The sequence below is a fragment of the Taudactylus pleione genome, unplaced genomic scaffold (genome assembly GCF_031769625.1).
Source record: "Taudactylus pleione unplaced genomic scaffold, aTauple2 ptg000726l, whole genome shotgun sequence".
Lineage (NCBI taxonomy): Eukaryota > Metazoa > Chordata > Amphibia > Anura > Myobatrachidae > Taudactylus > Taudactylus pleione.
Window position 1 is genome coordinate 10,320,161 of NW_028285128.1, and position 20,028 is coordinate 10,340,188.

Here is a 20,028-nt window from a genome sequence, read left to right on the forward strand (position 1 = left end):
CGCTGAAGTTTGCTTCAGAATCCCCAGAGCTGAACTGTAACACCCTAGTGTGATAAAGTCAGAAGGCCATGAGGGTCACCTCAGGGGGGCCCCCCCTGCTCACCAGGAGATGAAACCTCTCTTGGGGAAGAGACTAGCCCCCGGGATGCACGTCGTGACGGCTGAGGACTCCCGCTTCCCAATGGAGAGCTCCTGAAATGAACGCTGCCGAGATGGTCGGGAGGAGACCCTCGGACTATGTCCGAATATGTGACATACCTGTCATTGCCACCCAACGAACAGTGTTGCTAAAAAGGAAGCCACTGTCCTGACCCTGTCGGACTGAACCTTTTCAGGTTCACCGGGAAACAAGAGTTATGCCAGAGTAAGTTAATTGACAGGGTGGAATCGACAGACGTCCAACTGCACTGAAAAGGATTCGGTCCAGACACTGTCCCTAGCAAAGAAAACCCTGGACGAGATGGCCATAGCCACCCGGACAGGGACCGACTTGCCTCCGGAGAGAGCATCATCGTTTGAACAGTTATCCGACAGAAAAAACTCATTCCATCTGGAGATGAGCCAATTATGGAAAGGCCTGGAATGGAACTGAGCCCATTCCACCATGCATCCCAGAGTGTAAAGACATCTGTCGACTGCGCAGACAACCATGTACTCCTAATGGAAGAGAGGAGATTCCGTCTTACGCCAGAAGAATTCTCAGATTCTGAGAATCCAGCAGGGATCCTAGATGAAGAATACCCAGAGAGGGATGCAGGGAGGACTTTTTCCCCGTTGATTAAACGTCTGCACCCTGAAGAAGCCACAGTCATCCTGACCTGGCCGTAAAGTACCCCGGTGATCCCGCTAAGAGCAGGAGGCCGTCCAGGTACAGGAGCATTGGGATATACTGAACAGAAGAACTGTCAGAAAATCCAAAACGCTGGTAAACCCCTGTGGGGCTGAGGACAGTCCCAACAGGCAGAGCCCGAAAAATTGTAAGTGTTGCTGTGATACAGCAAACCTCAGCCCATGCTGAGGAAAGGTCTCTGTAAGTACCCGTAGGCACGCGTCCTGTATATCCAGTGATACCCTAAAGTCCCCAGGTTCCAAACATCGTATGATGGAGCATAGGGATTTCCTCCTGAGCCCAGGTAGCTTTAGGAACTGGTTCAGGGAATTGAGACAGAGAACAGGCCAAAGAGGACCATTCAGCCACCGCACCAGAAAGAAAACAGAACAACCAGTCCCTCACTGAGATAGTGGGGATGGCCCAATTAGCTCCGCTTACCGCAACAACTGCATAGCTTTCTGGATCTGTAAGGCCCTTGTAAAGAGGGCGTACCCTCCTACCCACGTAGCCGCGGCAACTTGACACTAATACCGGGCGAACTGAGAAAATCGGTATCTCCCAGTTGTAGGCCTGTCCCGTCAGACTGAAGAGATATCCGTAGGTTCAGAAGCAGGATCGGATGGCAGTCCAGGCCTGCTCGGTACTGGATATGTCGGCCCTTGTAGATGCCGACAGTCTACGAAGAAACAGACCTTTAGGCTGACCGAGAGGACAAAAAAGACTTAACAGACTTAGTCTGAGGCCTTGTAGTGTGCATAGCTGAAAGCGGTAAACTTGTCGTTAGTAATACTGCCAATGTTACTACAATCTTGTCAAGGTCAGGACCAAACAATATCAACCCTAAAGATGGTATCTGCACCTCTGCATTCTCAGAGCGCAGCCATAGGGTATTACGGAGGATACAGTCGCAGCCGGAACTCTGAAAGTTAGGAGACTGGTATCCAATATAGGCATGTCCACCTATGACAACTGCATATATTACATGAGCGACCAAATACATTTGAACCCCCGACGTGTTGGAGGGGAAAAAACGTTACAAATGCATCAACCCAATATGCAATAGTATTAACCAACCATGCTATAGCCATGGTAGGATGGGTAACAACTCCCGAAAGCAAGTATACTGATTTCAGGCAGAGTTACCACCTACGGATCCGAAGAATCCGACCACGCAGGAATGGGAGGCGTAGTAACGTCTGTAATCAGACGAGTAACACGCCCATCCCCCCCAGGAGGGGCTCGTGATGCCCTCAGGGAATTTGGGACAGGAGGCCAAACACTGTTGTAACACCTCCTATCTGGCAACAGCCAGAGTCCCGCTATGCGATCCACCCGCTAGTCAGCAACAGGTAACCCGAAGGCACGCAATACTGAGGGTGTATGATACAGGTGCAGGTCAACATTCACTCTAACCAGAATGGACCTGCTACCAGCCCTAAAGCAGGGATAATAATACCTGAAATAGGCTTCCCCCCGTGTAAGAGGGAAAGAGCCCCGAACAGTACCCAGTTCACGGCAGAGCCAACTGGGAAGTAACCACAGGGCGTCAACCACGCCAATTAGCGTTTCGTAGAAAACGACATCCACCCAGGGTGGCTGTTGTGGTAATCCCTGCAAGGGGAATGACAGACTATTGTGGCACCAGGGGGAATTCATATACTGCAAAAAACCCCTGCAGGGAGCGGTAGTCTGTGTCACAGGGGAAGAGTGCAAGAAGCTGCGAGATACCCTGAGATGAAAAGGGCAGTATGGTGAAGTAACCCCAAGTGAGGTACAACAATGGGGCCCGCCCGGCGATCCGCAATTGAGAGGATCCCGAGAAAACAAACCGCCCAAGGGGGTCGTGAAAGAGGCCGGCACCAGATGACGCCACATACAGAACCCTTTATGAGTCAAATCCTCCGCACTAACACCTGCAGCACATGACTTGCAGGATAGTAAAAATGGGTGCAGTATAACGCTCTATCTCCTGGTCAGACATATCTGACCCATCTTGGCGGAAATATTAAGCAGCACTATACTGGTCCTGACTGATGCCAAAAATAGCTGCAGGGACCCATTTTCAGCGTATGCAACACACAGTTCCATCTAAAATATGGCAACGTGCAGCACGCAACAGTATGTGACAAACCACACAAATATTAACAAGTATATAAATGTGAGGTCTCAGAACCACCCTAAGTACAACTGTATTAGGGCAGATAAAGAAAAGGGATAGATATACACTGACAGGTGAGAGAATAAAGTACAGTCAGCACTAGCATAAGTCACATACAATGCAGATATATACATATATACATAAACATGTCATATAATATACTGCACTATTACACTGCATTCAACTGCCCAGATTCAGTGTCTGGGAAGGCTACAGCGCTGTGTACACTGACCTGATGGTGAGGTACGCAGGGGGACTGGGCTCACTGTCTTCCTGAGAGATTTCTGCTGCACCACAGAGATAAAATGGCCGCTGGAGACCTCAGAGGAAGCGTGGCCCGCGGAGGAAGCAGCTCAGCGACGCCAGACTATGGATACTGAAAGGCGCGCTGAGCTGAGGGGAGGAGCCGCTGTAACAGGGAAGGCTGCCTCCCCTGGCCGGCTATTAACCCCCGGGACGCCGGCTCCCTGCACCGATCGTTAAGTCCCTGGTGGTCTAGTGGACACACGGGGTATGGGGGGCCCGCCGCCACTGCCGGCGCCTCCGGTCTGTCCCCTGAGACCGGAGGCACAGGACTGCATTTGAAATGCGCGGATCACCGCAAGCGGTGATCCGCGACCTTACCTGCTCCCCGTGGATCCGGCAGCAGTCCTGGGCGCCCGCAGAGTCCGGCTAGTACAGACTCTGGGGTCCCGCTGAGATCCCCAGATCTGTACTGGCGTCTCAGCGCCAGCGGGGGTGACGGAGCGGCAGCTTAGACGTCCTATGGACAGTCCGACGCTGCCGCTCTGAAGAGTCCAAAGTCCATGAAAAAACTTTGTCCCTAAAAAAATAAAATAAGCTTAGGGGCTGCTAATCAGCTCCCCCTGCGCTAACGGTGACCCGACTCCGGCCGGGCACCAACTTAAACTGAGGTGCCTCTGGCTTGGGGGTGGGGTTATAGGGAGAGTGGACCCAGTGCATCCTGGGAGCTAAAAGCTTTAACTGCGTGGTGCCCGGATTTGGTTCCCAACCTATACCCCAAGGTCAACCCTGTGGACCCCCTATGGACCCTGAAGTAGAAACAGGGATTATTCGCAGATAATCCCAGATATTTTTTTTCACCCTATACTATTATTTCGGTCGATATAATAGAATAGTTTTCCCAAAAACACATAGGTGCCGTGATAAGCTCGCGCACCTATGTGTTTTCGCTTTTTTTCAGGTGAAAAAACGGCAATTATCGTGGATTCTTTTTCGGGACACATCAGGTCACGGAAAAAAAACCCTGATAAGTGTCGGCATCAGGGCAACTTCGGAGCTAATTGGATAGCCCCGGGTGAGGTAATTTACCGCGACTAATTGGATACCCTCCACAGCCTCCAAGCTCACCATTTAATTCCAATTTTTCTAGCTCGGATTTGTCTTCCACTGATTCTGCTAATGCAAGAGCTGCATCACGCTTAATTTCACAGAAGGAGAGATTAAGTTCCTACCATAGGAAACAAAGACAATTGGATTAATGATCATAAAATGTATGACTTCAAACATCAAATGTGGATACGTTTAAAATACACTGATCAATCATAATATTAAAACCACCTGCCTAATATTCTGTAGGTCTCCCTCGTGCTGCCAAAACAGCTCTATCCCATCAAGGCATGGACTCCAAAAGACGTCTGAAGGTGTCCTATGGTATCTGGCACCAAGAAGTTAGCAGCGGAAACCTTTAAGTTGCGAGGTTGGGCCTCCATGGCTCAGACGCCTGTCTGATGTGTGACATTATCACACAGGAGACTGGAAGTTGTGCGGCTGTGGCATGGAGTTTGCACATGGGGTGAGATTGTATATAAGGTATGACCTTTTCATTATATATTTTATCCTTGAAGAAAGATGTAATAGTCTGAAACGTTGGAATAAAGTTTTAGATGCTGTTCGGCTTGTTGTGAAAAATCCCCTTGGGAGGGATGCTACAATACTGTGTCAGCTTGTATTACCCCTGGATGTGCACCCGGGTGCCTGCTCTGAATAGAGGGAGTGCCGGTCTAATACTGTGGATAGATATATCTATATCTCCACATATATCTATCTATCTATATCTATCTGTATATCTATATCTCCACATCTATCTATCTATCTATCAATAATCGGCACTCCTCCTTCCTGAGCAAACCTTCCTGGATGCCCTCCTCAATGGATGAATACAAACAATATTCATCAAAGCAGGCGGAACTCTCAGTATAAACAATTAGCGGAGGACCCTAGAGGGGATTGGGACCTTCACTAATTGTTATTTATACTGAGAGTGCAGTCTGCTTTGATCTATATAAAGGACCGGCACTCCAAAATAACACAGCACGCTCCGGTGCTAATCCAATATTAAATATACGTAATACAGACAACAGGGATAGCACTCAAGAGTCTCCAATGAATTAACAACAAAATGCACAAGTGGTAGCCAACGTTTCAGAGCTCTTAGCTCTTTTATCAAGACTCTGAGTGCTATCCTCATTGCGTTGTCTGTAATATTATATTAAATATATATATATATATATATATATATATATATATATTTTTTTTTTTTTTTTTTTCCCCAAAATCCGGCACTCAGTGTAATAAAACGTATACTTGCCCGGGTGCCCTCCTCACTAACTGGAAATCCCAGACACACTGTAAAATACAAGTCCCACTGGCAGCACTCCGGAATGACACACTGGAAGCACTTAGCTGTAAGTAGCAACGTTTCAGCGCGATTTTATTGAGCGCTTTTATCAAGCTTATACATGTATAAGCTTGATAAAAGCGCTCAATAAAGGCGCTGAAACGTTGCTACTTACAGCTAAGTGCTTCCAGTGTGTCATTCCGGAGTGCTGCCAGTGGGACTTGTGTATGTATGTATATATGTGTATATATATATATATATATATATATATGTAGTCAGGGCTGTTCCAGTACCAGAATACTCTAGGAACAGACTATACATGAAGGCCTGAACCAACCACAGAGCAGTCGGCCAGGAGCATTCTTGCGGTCCAAATAAGTAAGGGGCTCTTAGCAGGGGAAGGGTTAGATAGTAGGAAGTCCCTAACGAGTTGAGATCCAACAGGGCAGAAATAGGAGGCTTCACCAAGAGAGATCAGAGACTACCACACCTTGCAGAGGGGCTCAGATAGCTGGATAACCCATTCTGGAAATAGATAGATAAGAGGGCAACGTGAATCCTGCAGCGAGCCCAGGTGAAACCAGCGTCCACCTCGTCTGGAAGAAACAACCAGACCCCTGCTATAAGCCAAACGACAGACAACTTCCAAAGGGGATGGAAGTGTGCAGTCGTTACCAGCTTCCCGGCACGAAATATAGCAGGAAAAACAAAAGGGGATAACCTAGCACTTAAAAATCAAGCAATAGCCACACCGAGAGTGCCAGAACCCTAAGGATCTCTTCAGAAGAGCAAACCTACAGGCAAGAGACGCACCCTACTCAGTGAGGCTAGAATACTAGGAGGGCTTTCATGAAGGTGCCTTAGAGAAGACGGAAGTCCGTGTCTAGAAGGCCGTGGACCATCAGGAATACACAAGCTTGAATATCCAAAGAAAAGAATAGGAGAAACAGCACCTGTCTTAAAAGGGAACCAAGGGTCATGAAAAACATCACTGAACAGAAAAACATAACAAGGCCTCCTGCGTGGCAGTCCAGACTGTACCAGAATCCCAACAGATTCTAGTGGAATAGCGTCGTAATCCTCTAGTCCAGCCTAAGAGATGAATCAGGAAGGCCCCCAAACAAGCTTCAGCGATCGTGAAGCAGTACTGCGAACATATCTCGCGCTCTAAAGAGTGATAACCGTTCCGACATCTGACAGAAAAGGTGAATTATATAATTATTCCTGTCAGATAATGACTGCCCCCTCCAAGATGGAGGAAAAATGCTCCTAGCAGAGGAGTCACAAAAGAGGGATACAACTTTTCAGAAGACAAACTCAAACCAGTAGCTCCAACTGGGTGACGAAGCCTCAACCAACACTCACACCTATCCGTGACATCATCTCTGGTAACGAAGGCAGGGTGATACGAACAACCCCAGTGGACGCAGACAACATATCTCTCCGGAGGGAGGAATAAAGCTGTGTTGGAAACCATGGACCCACAAGCCAGGAAAAATCTAAGATGTAGGGTCAACGGGCGTGAGCGGGTACCAGATATGTTCAAATGACTGCAAGGACAGCGGCTGTGTTGGAATTATGGACCCACACTCGAAAAAAACTCTAAAAGGTGTAGAGTCCACTGACATAAAAAGGTACCATATACCGGCAGATGACTGCTAGGACATAAGCTAGGGTGCAATGTGAGCTATGCGTTATCCGGAGCAACTGCCAAGGCATTGGAGGAGTAAACCCACTTACCTGTGAGTGATGTGAAGCCCCCTGGTTATCTCGTAGAATTTCACTGACCTTCCCAATCTCTCAGCAACCATATAAAACAAAATCCTAATTATTAATAAAGAAGGGCTAGAGACATCCACATGTGCACCGGCTCTTCTCTGGCACATTTCTAAAACTGGGGCTGATTGGGCATAGGAGCCAGTCACACTTCTAAATAATTCAAAGTGCCAGACTCTACCACAGTATATACCCCATGGTCTATGCTCCAGTGTCCCCTAGTGGATGAAGGAGAAAATAGGATTTTGGTACTTACTGATAAATCCCTTTCTCCGATTTCACAGGAGACACTGGAGCATAGACAATGGGGTATAGACGGTGGTACAGTAGAGCCTGTCACTTTAAATAATTTATGTGAATGGCTACTCCCCCTCTATGTCCCATCAGCCCCAGATAAGATACTGAGACCAAGAGGAGGCAGAGGACAACAGGAAGACGAGGAGAATGAGAAGTCCAGAGGACGGAAAAAGACCGACTGAAGGAGAACAGAGTGACCCACTGCAGGGAACACATGCAGTCACACAACAATATCATGCAGAGGAAAAACTGCAGTCCAAATAGAAATTGATGAACCAAAAATAAGATGGCAGGTAAGCAGCACTGGGTGGGCGTCCAGTGTCCCCTGGGGAATCAGAGAAAAGGATTTATCGGTAAGTACCAAAATCCTATTTTCTCCTTCATCCACTAGAGGACATTGGAGCATAGACAATGGGGATGTCCCAAAGCTAACCTCCCAGGTGGGAAGCGCTGAGAAACTCGCCGATTTAGCGGCCAACCGAAACAGGAACCAACACACACAGATAAAGGGACCACAAACAAGAGCGGAGGAGCAACGCCGCAGAGCACAGGAAAGAATCAGAACTCCGCGCAGGACAGCCGCAGATAATTCCAAAAACTCCCAGCCTAAGACAAAAGGAAACAGGAGAAACAGCGACTCTAGTCGCCAACCACGAATGAGCTTCCGCAGAGCACCGTAATTTTAACAGAAATAGACCAGCCCTGATCCCTGGAAACAGGGAGAACCAATAAGAGTTGACAGGGAAACAACTCGAGAAAACCTACTCTGACAACAGAATCCCAACATAGCCGGGCAGTAAAAGTTATATAGAGAAATATATATATATATACACACACAGCTATATATGTTCAGCTGAACTGGTCCCAGAATACTCTGGCAACAGAGTATACATGAAGGTCAGAGCCAACTACAAAACAGTCGGCCAGGATAATTCTTGCGGTCCATATAAGGAGGGGGTTCCAACAAGCGAAAGGGTTGGATCATAGGAAGTCCCCAATGAGTTGAGATTCCCCAGGGCAAAAGCGGAGGCTACACTAAGAGATCGGAGACTACAAAATCCCGCAGATGTTTAGATAGCAGGAAAATAGCATCCACCTCACCTGGAAGAAACAACCAAACCCTCGGTATCTGCCAATGACAGACAACTTCCAAAAGTGATGGAAGCGTGCAGTCGGTAACAGCTTCCTGGTACAAAACATAGTAGGAAAAACAACGGGGATAACAGTGCCTGAAAATCACGGAAGCCACAGCCCTACCAAGAGTGCAAGAAAGCTAAGGAGCTAGCCTACAGGCAAGAGACACTGGCAGTCCCCAATACAGGGAGCACCCAACTCAGAGAGGCTAGAACACTAGGAGGGCTTTCATGAAGGTGCCTTTAATAAAACAGGAGTCGGTCTCTAGAAGGATAGAATATATTATATAATTTGCTATCGGCTCTCTCGGGCTCATTTCTAAAACTGGAACTTATGGGGCATAGAGGGGGAGGAACCAGTTGCACTTCCAAATTGTGTCAGCCTCTACTCTACCACTGTCTATGCTCCAGTGTCCCCTAGTGGATGAAGGAGAAATACTAATAAAGGATAAATGTCAATTCCAGCCTTGATCAGGCTTTACATGTAATGAAGTGGATTTGAAATAGCAGATAGATATTTTATCCCTCTCCCTCTATACTGTCTCTAACAGCTCTCTACTCTATATCTCTCTTATTCCATATGTAATCGTTGTCTATGTAATCTTTGTGCAATATCTTTCTAAAATAACTACCTTGCTCTAATTCAGCTCTCTTTAATCTACCATCTCTCTAATCTACTTCCATGTGTAAACTGACTCTCAATAATCTTCCGCTAATATCTATCTTTAATCACTGAGGAATCTCTCTCTGTAATTTCCATCTCTCTAATATTTCTGTAATCTCTCTGTGTAATCACTCTAATCTCGCTCATCTATCTCATATGTATCTTGAAATAATTAGAATAGTACACATACATTTTGCCAGGCTAAGAAATAGTTTGACCAAGTGAAGAATTTAATTGTAATCGCTATACTGTATTTTAGGAAAGTGGCTACAAAAACTAATGGCAGCCAATGTTACAAGCAGGGCAAAGTGTGAACATGGCTTATAGATTTAAAACATTTTGAGTGTGTTTTAAGCATATCGGGATGAGAATAAAAATAACAATATGTGGCACTTTACATACCTTTAGCTTATGTAAACCCTCTTTAAGGGCCCCGGCAATGGCAAATGCTCCCTTAGAACGCACCAAACAGTCACCAAAATTGATATGTTCCACTTGCCTTAGGGTCTTCAGTGCCTGTGTGGAGGAAAAAAAAAAAGTTTACTATATAGTGAAAAACAAAAGAAAATTCCTAAAACAAGTGATAGCCAAAACACAAAACAAAAATGACACAGGCAATGTACATATGAGGACAAGAAAGACCATTACCTCAGCCATAGCAATGCCTCCTTTATCTGTAAACGTATTATCATTAAGGTTGATGACCTTTAGCAATGGATTGACTTTAAAAGCTTCTGCCAATGCAGAGATTCCAGAATAATTAATACCGTTCTGAGGCATGTGTACTTCCTCCAAGGTTCCAATTAACTAGAAAAAGAAATCAAATGCAGGTATGTAGAACTACAGAATACTCAATCCCATGAGAAACTGCTGTCTTAAAAACCTAAACAAGCATACCCGAAATGCCTCTGCCAAAGCTGTAGCCCCGTCATTCTCTAAGCGATTTCTCCCAGCCACAAACACTTTGAGAGCCAGAGGTTTGCCAAGTGAACTGGACTTTTTGTGGCACTCTGTCAGAGCCGCTGCCAGAATCTGAAAGAAGAAAAGGAAATGAGATTGGTGCAGCTAGACATGAATACAATGCTTACTGAAGTGCATAAAAAGTGAACTATTACTTATATGCATACTGTATATAATTTATCCAAACAGAGCCAACCAGCTAACGTTAGTGAGCAAACACCAACAAGTCTACCATGTCCATTTGGTACTGTGAATACAACTAAAATTCCTAAAGCTGTTCAATCAAATCAACCAAATGATCATTAGCAATGCAATATACTGTAGATACATTCCTGGAATTAATTAAAAGAAAGAACCTGGCGCTAATACTATAATAAATAAAAAGTAAATTGATATGAAATATAATAATTCAAGCAGCAAAGACTCAGTGTGCTTGTGGTTGCACACAAACACACACCAATAGACCAGGTGTTCCACAATGGTAACAGAAAAGTTACCCTTGCGGTACTTAATAAAAGTAAGAACTAGTATAGAAAATGTCACAAGTTTCAAAATATAAAACACATTTATTATCATATGTACATTAAAATATGTTTTTCATCTACCGGTCAACAAACAGCAAGTTTAACAGTAAAATAGAACTTATAGAGCAATCTCTCAATAATATGGAAAATAATTAATATGTTTGAAGAAACAATATAAACTCGGGATCCAAATATTAATAATAAAATTGTAGGAGGTGGATATATATAAAAAACAAAAACATTAATAGCAAATGATCACTGTGCCCACACTAAAAATCACGAGGCAATGGTGAAAAGTGTTCTTCTCTTTGCATGATAACGAAAGTTTTTCAGTCTGCGTGGATAAATGTTGCAATCAATTGAAGACAAATGTCCGATATAAATCTCCAAGCAGTTCAAAATAGAGACAATAAGTAATATTAGGTTTCCTCTTTGCATGATCCCCTTGTTCCCTCTAGACTGGTTGAGGTAAAAAGGTCCGGGGGAGGGGAGTGTCTTTACTCTTAGACAGGGGATTCTCCAAGCTCGTACCTGTCCAGGTTAGAGTGTCCTCAATGGCCAGCAATGTATCTCTGCCTCCACCCTACTGTGAGGATCCCGTCTGGCAATAACAGGTAAATGTCAGTGTCCGGGGAGCACCCGGCAACAGCAGCATACGTGTGGGTAACACAGATTTGATCCTAGGGTCCACAGATAACCTCTTTCTGTTGTCATAGATAAATTCCTACCTTTTTTTAAGTGACATTTTTTTCCACTCTAATTTCAGTGGCATGAAGGCCTGGAAGCAAACCCCAAGAAAATGAGATCCTGACATCCTCACTTGAGGATTGTGCTACTTCCTTTGGAGGACGAGGAGTCCCTGATATTCTCCTTTAGTATTTAACATCCCAACTAAGACAAACAATAGCTTGCCACGCTCTGAGATGGAAAGACCTGGAAACTATTTCCATGTAAAGTTCACTTTCCAGGCTTGGCACGGTAAAGATGTGGGCCTGACATGGTTCGATGAAGAAGCTGCAGAGACTCATCAGGTAGAAGCTTGGTATAGCTTACGGTCGTTAAAGGTCTACGGTAGGAGAGCTTCTGCTGGAGCAGTGAACTGGGACTCACATGAAGGAAGCTGGCATTGGACGGTTATAATTTACAGAGAAAAAGAGAATCCCTTTTATTAGGTGTACTAAGATTCTCAAATGACACTATGTATAAAAACTATTTTTATTGGATATACATTAAAAAACAAGTATTTAATGTCTATATATAGTAAGAGTACTAATGTCCTACTGCATTTGTTATATATGAAAATAAATATTTTTTAGTTTTTATAAAAAATTGTATGACCTTAAATAAGGTAATAAAGTGAAATATAATATTAAAAATTATATAGAAATATAGGGGCATATTCAATTCCAGGCGAAAAGTTCTGTACTTTTCGCATGCTGGACTTTTCGCCTACATCGCTGGTTTTCAATGTGAAAAAGTATCGCGCGCGTGCCCGCTTTTCCGCATATTCAATTAGAAATTGGCGATAAGGGGACCCGGCGAAACTCTAACATGCGAAAAGTACTGTCAGATATGGGGAAATCAGCCTGACACCCCCCAAATGATGCACTGACATTGGGGATCACTCTAGAACCCCAGAATAGCCCTGCTGAAGGTATTTGGGGTACTTAAATGCTCTCAATAGCTGCTAATTAGCTACTTTGCACAAGTGGTGAAGAACAGCATTTAGCAGTTTTCTGGTGCAAAATAAGTAGTCCCAGCAAATTTGGGATACCTGAAAATGGGTCCTAGCATATTTCTAAGTTGCTAAAGTGAACTTTTAAAAATCGTTAAAAATACACCTTCCGAAAGCACCTCCAAACTTAAAAATACCTGGGACATAGTTGGGGACCCCCATGGAGTCTATTTCACTAGTTTTTAAGTTTGTCCCACAACTTTGGACTTTTTCACCCCCAAAATGAAAGTACCTTTTTTGGGTGATCTAAATAATTTTTTTTAACGGTTTACCTTTGGGGGACTGTCCCAAGGGTGCAGGGGGGTTTCCGCAGCTTTGCACCCCAAGACCCCAATTCTGCACTTTTTCCGGACACCTATTCATAGGCAAAACCTTTTCGCAGGTCCCATTGCATTGAGTTTCCGCACCGGCGAAAAGTCTTTGGAACTTTTCGTATGCCGAAATGACATAACTCATGATACTTTTCTGCAGAAACAGACTTTTCGCACCTAATTGAATACGGCCTATAGAGTGATAAAGAAAATACATAATATTTGTGAATAAAGCAAATTAAAACCAAGGCTGTGTGCTGTCTTTATGTACAATCTTGTCACTGTGTTTCCAAGATGTGTCTATTATTTTAAAACTTTATACATTTACTGCAGGGATATTTAAGATACAAATGTGTCAGAAAATTCTATTTTTCAAACAGTCAGCCAGAAATGTATCAATCCAGATCTGGATGTACTTATTCAATCCAGGCTATATGCTCGCATATTATGAGATCTATATAAAATAACAAATCCTCATCACCACAAGCCTTAGGATACATGTTTATATATATATATATATATATATATATATATATATATATATATATAGTATAGATATGTTGATACTTTTATTCTACAAATCAATCATCAGGATAATTCATCCTTTATAAGCATAATATATAGTCATTAACAATAGCACTTTATGAGGGCTGTATTCATAGATTTACTTGTTCTATTAATTATTCCCATCTGTTTAACACAGACAGTTGATGGTTAAGTTAATTGTGGGTTACTTAATCATTTATTTAGCACACAAGCGTTTAGGCTATAAAGATAGCAGTTCTCCGTAGCAGAGACTAAGGCCCTCATTCAGAGCCGTACGCTCTGAGCAGAGCGCACGCTCTGAATGAGGGCCGGCCTCCATGAAAATGGAGCGTCCTCCTTGACGCTTGTATAGCTGTGGGTCACCACCCACAGGCTATACGAGCGTGCAGTTTGATGGCCGCGATGGTCTTGATCATCGCGACCATCGAAACTGCGAGCCGAAGCCTGCGGTTGAGGTTTTCAACCGCAAGCTCCGGAGTGAGTTTGGCTCTATCAGAGCCAAAATCACTCCCACTGACATCACTAGTGATGTCAGTGGGCCGGCTTCTGACGGGAGGCGTTCCCGTGGGAACGCCCCCGTCAGGGAGGCACGCCCCCGGCACGCCTACCAAAGGGGGCGTGCTGTCAATCAACATCGACAGCACGCCCCCTTTGATCAGACACAACGAGCGAAGGACTTTCCTTCGCTCGTCGCGTCTGGCGCATGCGCACGACGGAGCTCCCTCCGTCGTGCGCATGCTCAGTCCAGAACATCGACCCACTTGCGAGCGGACAGCCGCTTGCGAGTGGGTCTGAATCAGGCCCTAAATGTCCAATTTTGTGTGTGCATACATACACTTATCCTGCTGCCAGGGAAAGTGATATTGATGTAGCCCCCTGTATATTAATCAAAAACACAGAGAACAGCATAATGGACCTTTTTCAGAGTCTCTCGCAAGCTCCCGCTCGCTCACTCTGAGCGATGGTCACAACTGGGCATGCGTATTATTCGTAGTGCGCATGCGCAAACTAGCAGCTGCGATGTAGAAGCGAGAGCTCGTAGTACACAGACATGTCGCTACTTTGAGTAACAGACTGCACCGTTTGTGGGTGGTAACAGGTTAAGGTGCTTGTGAACGGGGGAGTGGATGTGCGAACGCGTGCCTGACCGTTAGAAAGGAGTTTAATGGGAGTGCATAATTAGCAAAGTAGCGTCATGGCACACGGGACTTGTGTTGTTTTTTACTCTTACTGCTCGCAGTGCTTGCAGGAGGGTAAGGTCTACCTCAAGCGCTGCGAGCAGCTCAGATGGCTCACGATGTCCCAGATTAATCCTTCTTTGCCCGGAGATGACGTGGGCTGCAAGTGACAAGGGGGAGTCTTTAAACACTTGCGAGCGCAAAATGCCGTAGCTCGCTAAGACATAGAGGCGGCCTCACACCGCAAAGAGCGAGCGCATGATTTGCATATCCGGACCCTTTTTTCCAACAAGCGACCGTATCTAGCGAGAGACTCTGAATGAGGTCCAATATGCGATCATAGAGCATGGATTGAATAAGTACAGCCAGATTCTGGATTGATACATTTCTGGGTGACAGAATGAAAAATAGAATTTTCTGACACATTTGTATCTTAAATATCCCTGCAGTAAATGTATCAAGTTTAAAATAATAGACATCTTGGAAACACACAAAGTGACAAGATTTTATTATACATATAAATAAAGACAGCACACAGCCGTGGTTTTAAATATCTCTTTATTCACAAATAAAGAAAAGAAATATTATCACTCTATATTGCTAAATAATTTTTATTATATTTCGCTTTATGACCTTATTTAAACGGACAATTTTTTAACAAAAAACAAAAAAAATATTTATTTTCATATACAACAAAGAGTAGGACATTAGTACTCTTGTTACTATATATAGACAAGCGGATACTTGTTTTTTAATGTATATCCAATAAAAATTGTTTTTATACACAGGGCGGTATTCAATTAGAGGCGAAAGCGTACGTTTTTGCCGTCGTTGGCGAAACAGCCGTTTTTCGCCTAAAAACTGGAGAAAACTTTTCTTCAGCCTAGGGCAGGCGAAAAAAATGTGCGAAATCCCTATTTTTGGGTAAAAATGTAGGGATTTCTTACAGAACCTTTTGGACAGCCCCTCTAATGATACTTTAGTGAAAAGAAAAATTGTAAGTTGCGTACTTTGGCGAACAAAGAACAAAACTTCGGTCAAAATTATTTTTTTTTCGTGATAAATATGTTTAATGTATTGGGTATGGTATTTCAGAGGGCCATAAGGATGCGCCAAGTGTTTTAAACATCGCACGGAGCAGGTGGTTTTTAAAAACCGCAAAAAATACTAGCCCCAATACATTAAACGTATTTATCACGGGAAATAAAAAATTTGACCGAAATATCAGCAGACGTTTTTTGCCAAAGTATGCAATTTATGATATTTTTTTATCGCTAAAGTAGGGGAGTTGTCCAAAGGGTTCTGTAAGAAATCCCCACATTTTTACCAAAAAATAGGATTTTGCACATTTCCCCCACTTTTTTTTTTTTTTAAATGAAGAAAAGTTTTCTCCATTTTCACATGACAAATTGGCGAAAAATTATCGCAGAAAAACTAGCGATATTATGGCGGGTGCAATAATATCGCCGCTTATTGAATACGGCCCTATAGGCCATTTGAGGATGTGAGTGCACCTTAAAAAAACTGATTATCTTTTTCTCTGTATATTCGAATCAGTAGGTAACACCAAATATATTTCAATAGATTTAATACCCCAACTATTGGTAAATATGATTTGTGGTATCTTCATTCTGTTATTATCTATTTAATATTGCGAAAGCATTCTTATCTATACTGGATGGTTATACAATGCTTCCTTATGGTTGTAGTGGGCTTTAATCTAAAAAGATTCAAGCCCACTCAATCGGATTCCAGCCATTTAAAATTGGCGCCAATCAGAACTTGCACCCTCATTCTGGCACAAGCGGGAAGATCGCTAAAGTTAGTCAGCAGTGAAGGAGGAAGAAAACCTCCTGAAGACTCCAAGCAAGAGACACTGCAAAAAAAAGTAAGGCCTGCAAGGAAGTCAGTCAGAAGAAAATGCTTGTTCAAGAAAATACTTCAGGATACTCAAGCCCTAGTGACAATGTGGCTTCTGCAAAATAGCCGAGACTTGCCCCCTTGCTGCCCATGTGAAGCCCGGCGTGAAATAAGCAGCTGGCAAAAGGCAAGCTGAAAAGCCCAGCAATGAAGCGATTCGAAACCCTGCAGGGAAGGGCGGGCACAGGGGATACCCTTCTCACAGCAGATGACGAGTCCCACTCTCCATCCGCATTTTTAGTGTACATGCAGATGACGAGTGGAACTTGAGATCCGCAGAGAAGGGTTTAAGCCATTAGACATTCATGTTCGGTGGATAGATTCAAGATGGAAAAATCGAGATCTGCAATCAACGGTGAAACGGAACAAATACACTGTAAACAGGAACATCATGGATGCTTTACTTGAATGTTCCAGGCTGGGAAGGTCTCCAGTGCTTTTTCAGTTAGCACTTTAAACTCAAAATTTCCAGTTCCAAGACCTCCTAATCCCAGCCCTTTGGACTGTCAAAATTTCATCCTTACCTGGATGAAATCTTGATCAAGGCAAAGGGGTAAATGAGAATTGCAGGCATCGGCGGGTTCCTTGCGAGTCTGGCTGATGTTTTAAACTAGCAGTCATTTAAAAAGGCAAAACCAGATTGGTTTTGCCTTTAAATGATTGCTACAATGTCTCCAACATGCTTCAGGTGCATTGCCAAGTAACTGCACAAATACTCAAGTCTTTACTCAGATTTTGAAGGATCTGATTGTCTACATTCGTCAGTTGCAGGTGTTTCCTCCAGAGGAAAATATAGCCTTGTACCAAAATCTTGTCAACGCTTAGTCAGAAGTCAGTGGTTTTCTGTACGAGAGTCTCCAATTTTGAGGCGGTATAGTTTAATTCATGAATATTCCAGAAAAAAAAGTTGTCACTTGTCCAGAAATCAAATCAGGCTGTTGCATAGAACACGTTGGTTGCTACTCTAGTGACTGAAGTAGTGTTCCCGCTAGGCTGTTTTAGTGGGGCGCCGCGCCATGCCCAACTTCAAAAAGGACAGAATACGCCCTGCCCTTTTAGCCGTGCCCTGTTAAAACAACATGGCGTGGCCGTCTCCACCCGCAGGCCGTAGTGTCCCGCGGGTGGTAGAAAACAGCGGTATATCGATCACTGGTGGTGAACAGATGCTAGGCATAAGCGCCCGGTATCTATTCAGAGACAAGAGAGCTTGGGGGTCATCCCAGGCACGTCCCCAATAGTGATGAAAAGGGGGAGTGTCTTAAAGACATGTCTCTTTTCATGACCACGCCCCCTTTATGGGCATGCGCAGAATTGCCCCTTTCTAGCATGAACACTATGAAAGATGACAGTCTCAAGAGAGGCTGTTCCTTTCCCATTTGGAATTAGACAATTGTGTGACAACAGACTTTTTCCAGGGTTATGTGGGTTGTAGCACTTCACTGTGGGTTCCAGAGTCTGTGGCTTCCAGAGGGTGAAAAACTACCTAAATATTCTAGAAACACAGCATTGTGGTGGCGTACCATCACAAAAAAAGTTCTCATTATAATGAATTAATCCAGCAAGATAATGTGCTGTGCAGAACAAAATGTGCCTGCAATATGGCCAGTTGTCTATAACGGGAATAGACAACTGGGAAGCAGATTACCTCAGCAAGCATGGCATCCACCCTGGAGAGTGGACCCTTCACCCAAACATCTTCCAGATTGTGGAGAGATGGGGGTCAGCCAAATATTGCCATTTTGACGTCTCAGCTGCACCATAAAGTGGAGCGCTTCCGGCCAAGGACAAGGTACGTGCAGGCGTTTCATGGAGAACCTATGATGGTACAGCGGAACGTTCACCTGATTTATCTATTCCCTATATGCTTCCACATATCCTCAAAAAGGTAAAACAAAAATGGGTCCAGGTACAGGTAATAGCACCAAGGTTTTATAATGCAAGAACTGCTTTACCATGAAGGTTTAATGCAATTGGTTGTTGTAGCCATTATCCTGGCAAAGACGGGGATTAACTGATAGTATGGTGGAAATCATGTGCAGAGTCAGGAAACCTGTTTCTGTGGTTAATTATCACAGTATCCGGACAATTTTTAAGTTGGTTTGAGAAAAATAAGTATCCAACTACCGGTACTTCTTTCTAGTTAGCCTGGATGCTCCTGTTTATACAGGATGCTGTAGTTCACTGGTTAAAAATTGAGCATTGTATAGGTTCAGATTTCTGTCTCATCTGTGATCTCCCAGAAGAGGGTAAAACTTATTCCAGAGGCTCATATTTTCTTGCAAGCTGTGGCGCAAAAGTTACCACCTTTCAAGTCTTCCACTAAACCATTCAAACTTGAATTTAGTATCGACAACATTACAGCCATTTGAAACAGTGGATTTAAAAAGTTTCTCACTTGGAAAACGTTTTTTCCTTTTGACTATTCCCACGGTTTGGAGAGTGTCTGAGCTTGAAACACTATACTACAGATTCCCACTCTTGGGGCCAAATGCAATAGGGTGAGAGTTTTGAAAATGTGAGTTCTCTCATACTTTTTAATCTTGGCCAATGTATTAGAGTCCCAGAACAAAGCAACAGAGAAAAGTTGCATATTTTTTAGACTAAAAAAACTCACGATTTAAAATCTCATCCAGATGTTTTCCCATTTTGAAGATAAAACTCGACCAATATGAGAGTTAACTGCCAAGCTCTCACATCTTCTAAACTCTCACCCTATTACAATTGGCCCCAAGTGTTTTATGAAGTTAAGGCTGGTTTTCTTATTAAACCTTCATTTCCAGGTGGTGTCCAACTTCCATCGCAAGTGGGTCGATGGTCTGCACTGAGCATGCACACGACGGAGGAAGCTCCGTCGTGCGCATGCGCCAGACGCGACGAGCGAAGGAAAGTCCTTCGCTCGTTGTGTCTGATCAAAGGGGGCGTGCTGTCGATGTTGATTGACAGCACGCCCCCTTTGGTGGGCGTGCCTCCCTGACGGGGGCGTTCCCACGGGAACGCCTCCCGTCAGAAGCCGGCCCACTAGACATCACTAGTGGGTATAGGGGGATGAACCGATGCATCCTGGGAGCTAAAGCTTTAACTGCGTGGTGCCTGGTGTCCTCATCCACCACCTACACTCCAACGTCTGGCTGTAGAGCCCTATATACCCTGAAGAAGAAACATTGACAATCGGTAATTACGACTTTACATTTCCTCAGTGGCTCCTCCTCTCTGCAGACGCCAGGTATAAATGGGGAGGGCTGGTCAACTTACATTCCCCTGACGGCTGCTTCTCAGTGCAGCCACTGAGTTAAGAGTGCTGCCGGGCTGCCCATTCAGCAGTGAGTGGCTGCATGACAGACACTGGGGGAGTA

General features: G+C 44.2%; 1 protein-coding gene across 1 annotated transcript in view; it reads right to left on the reverse strand.

Moving 5' to 3' along the window:
- LOC148477345 (ran GTPase-activating protein 1-like) overlaps positions 1-20,028 on the reverse strand; it is a 59,011-nt gene that overhangs the window by 29,222 nt on the left and 9,761 nt on the right. Inside the window, exons 3-6 of the mRNA XM_088456943.1 lie at positions 10,399-10,533; positions 10,150-10,308; positions 9,904-10,017; positions 4,362-4,461 (exon numbers count right to left, since the gene is read on the reverse strand). Of these exons, the coding sequence (XP_088313069.1) occupies positions 4,362-4,461; positions 9,904-10,017; positions 10,150-10,308; positions 10,399-10,533 (508 nt within the window). The remainder of the gene's footprint in view (positions 1-4,361; positions 4,462-9,903; positions 10,018-10,149; positions 10,309-10,398; positions 10,534-20,028) is intronic.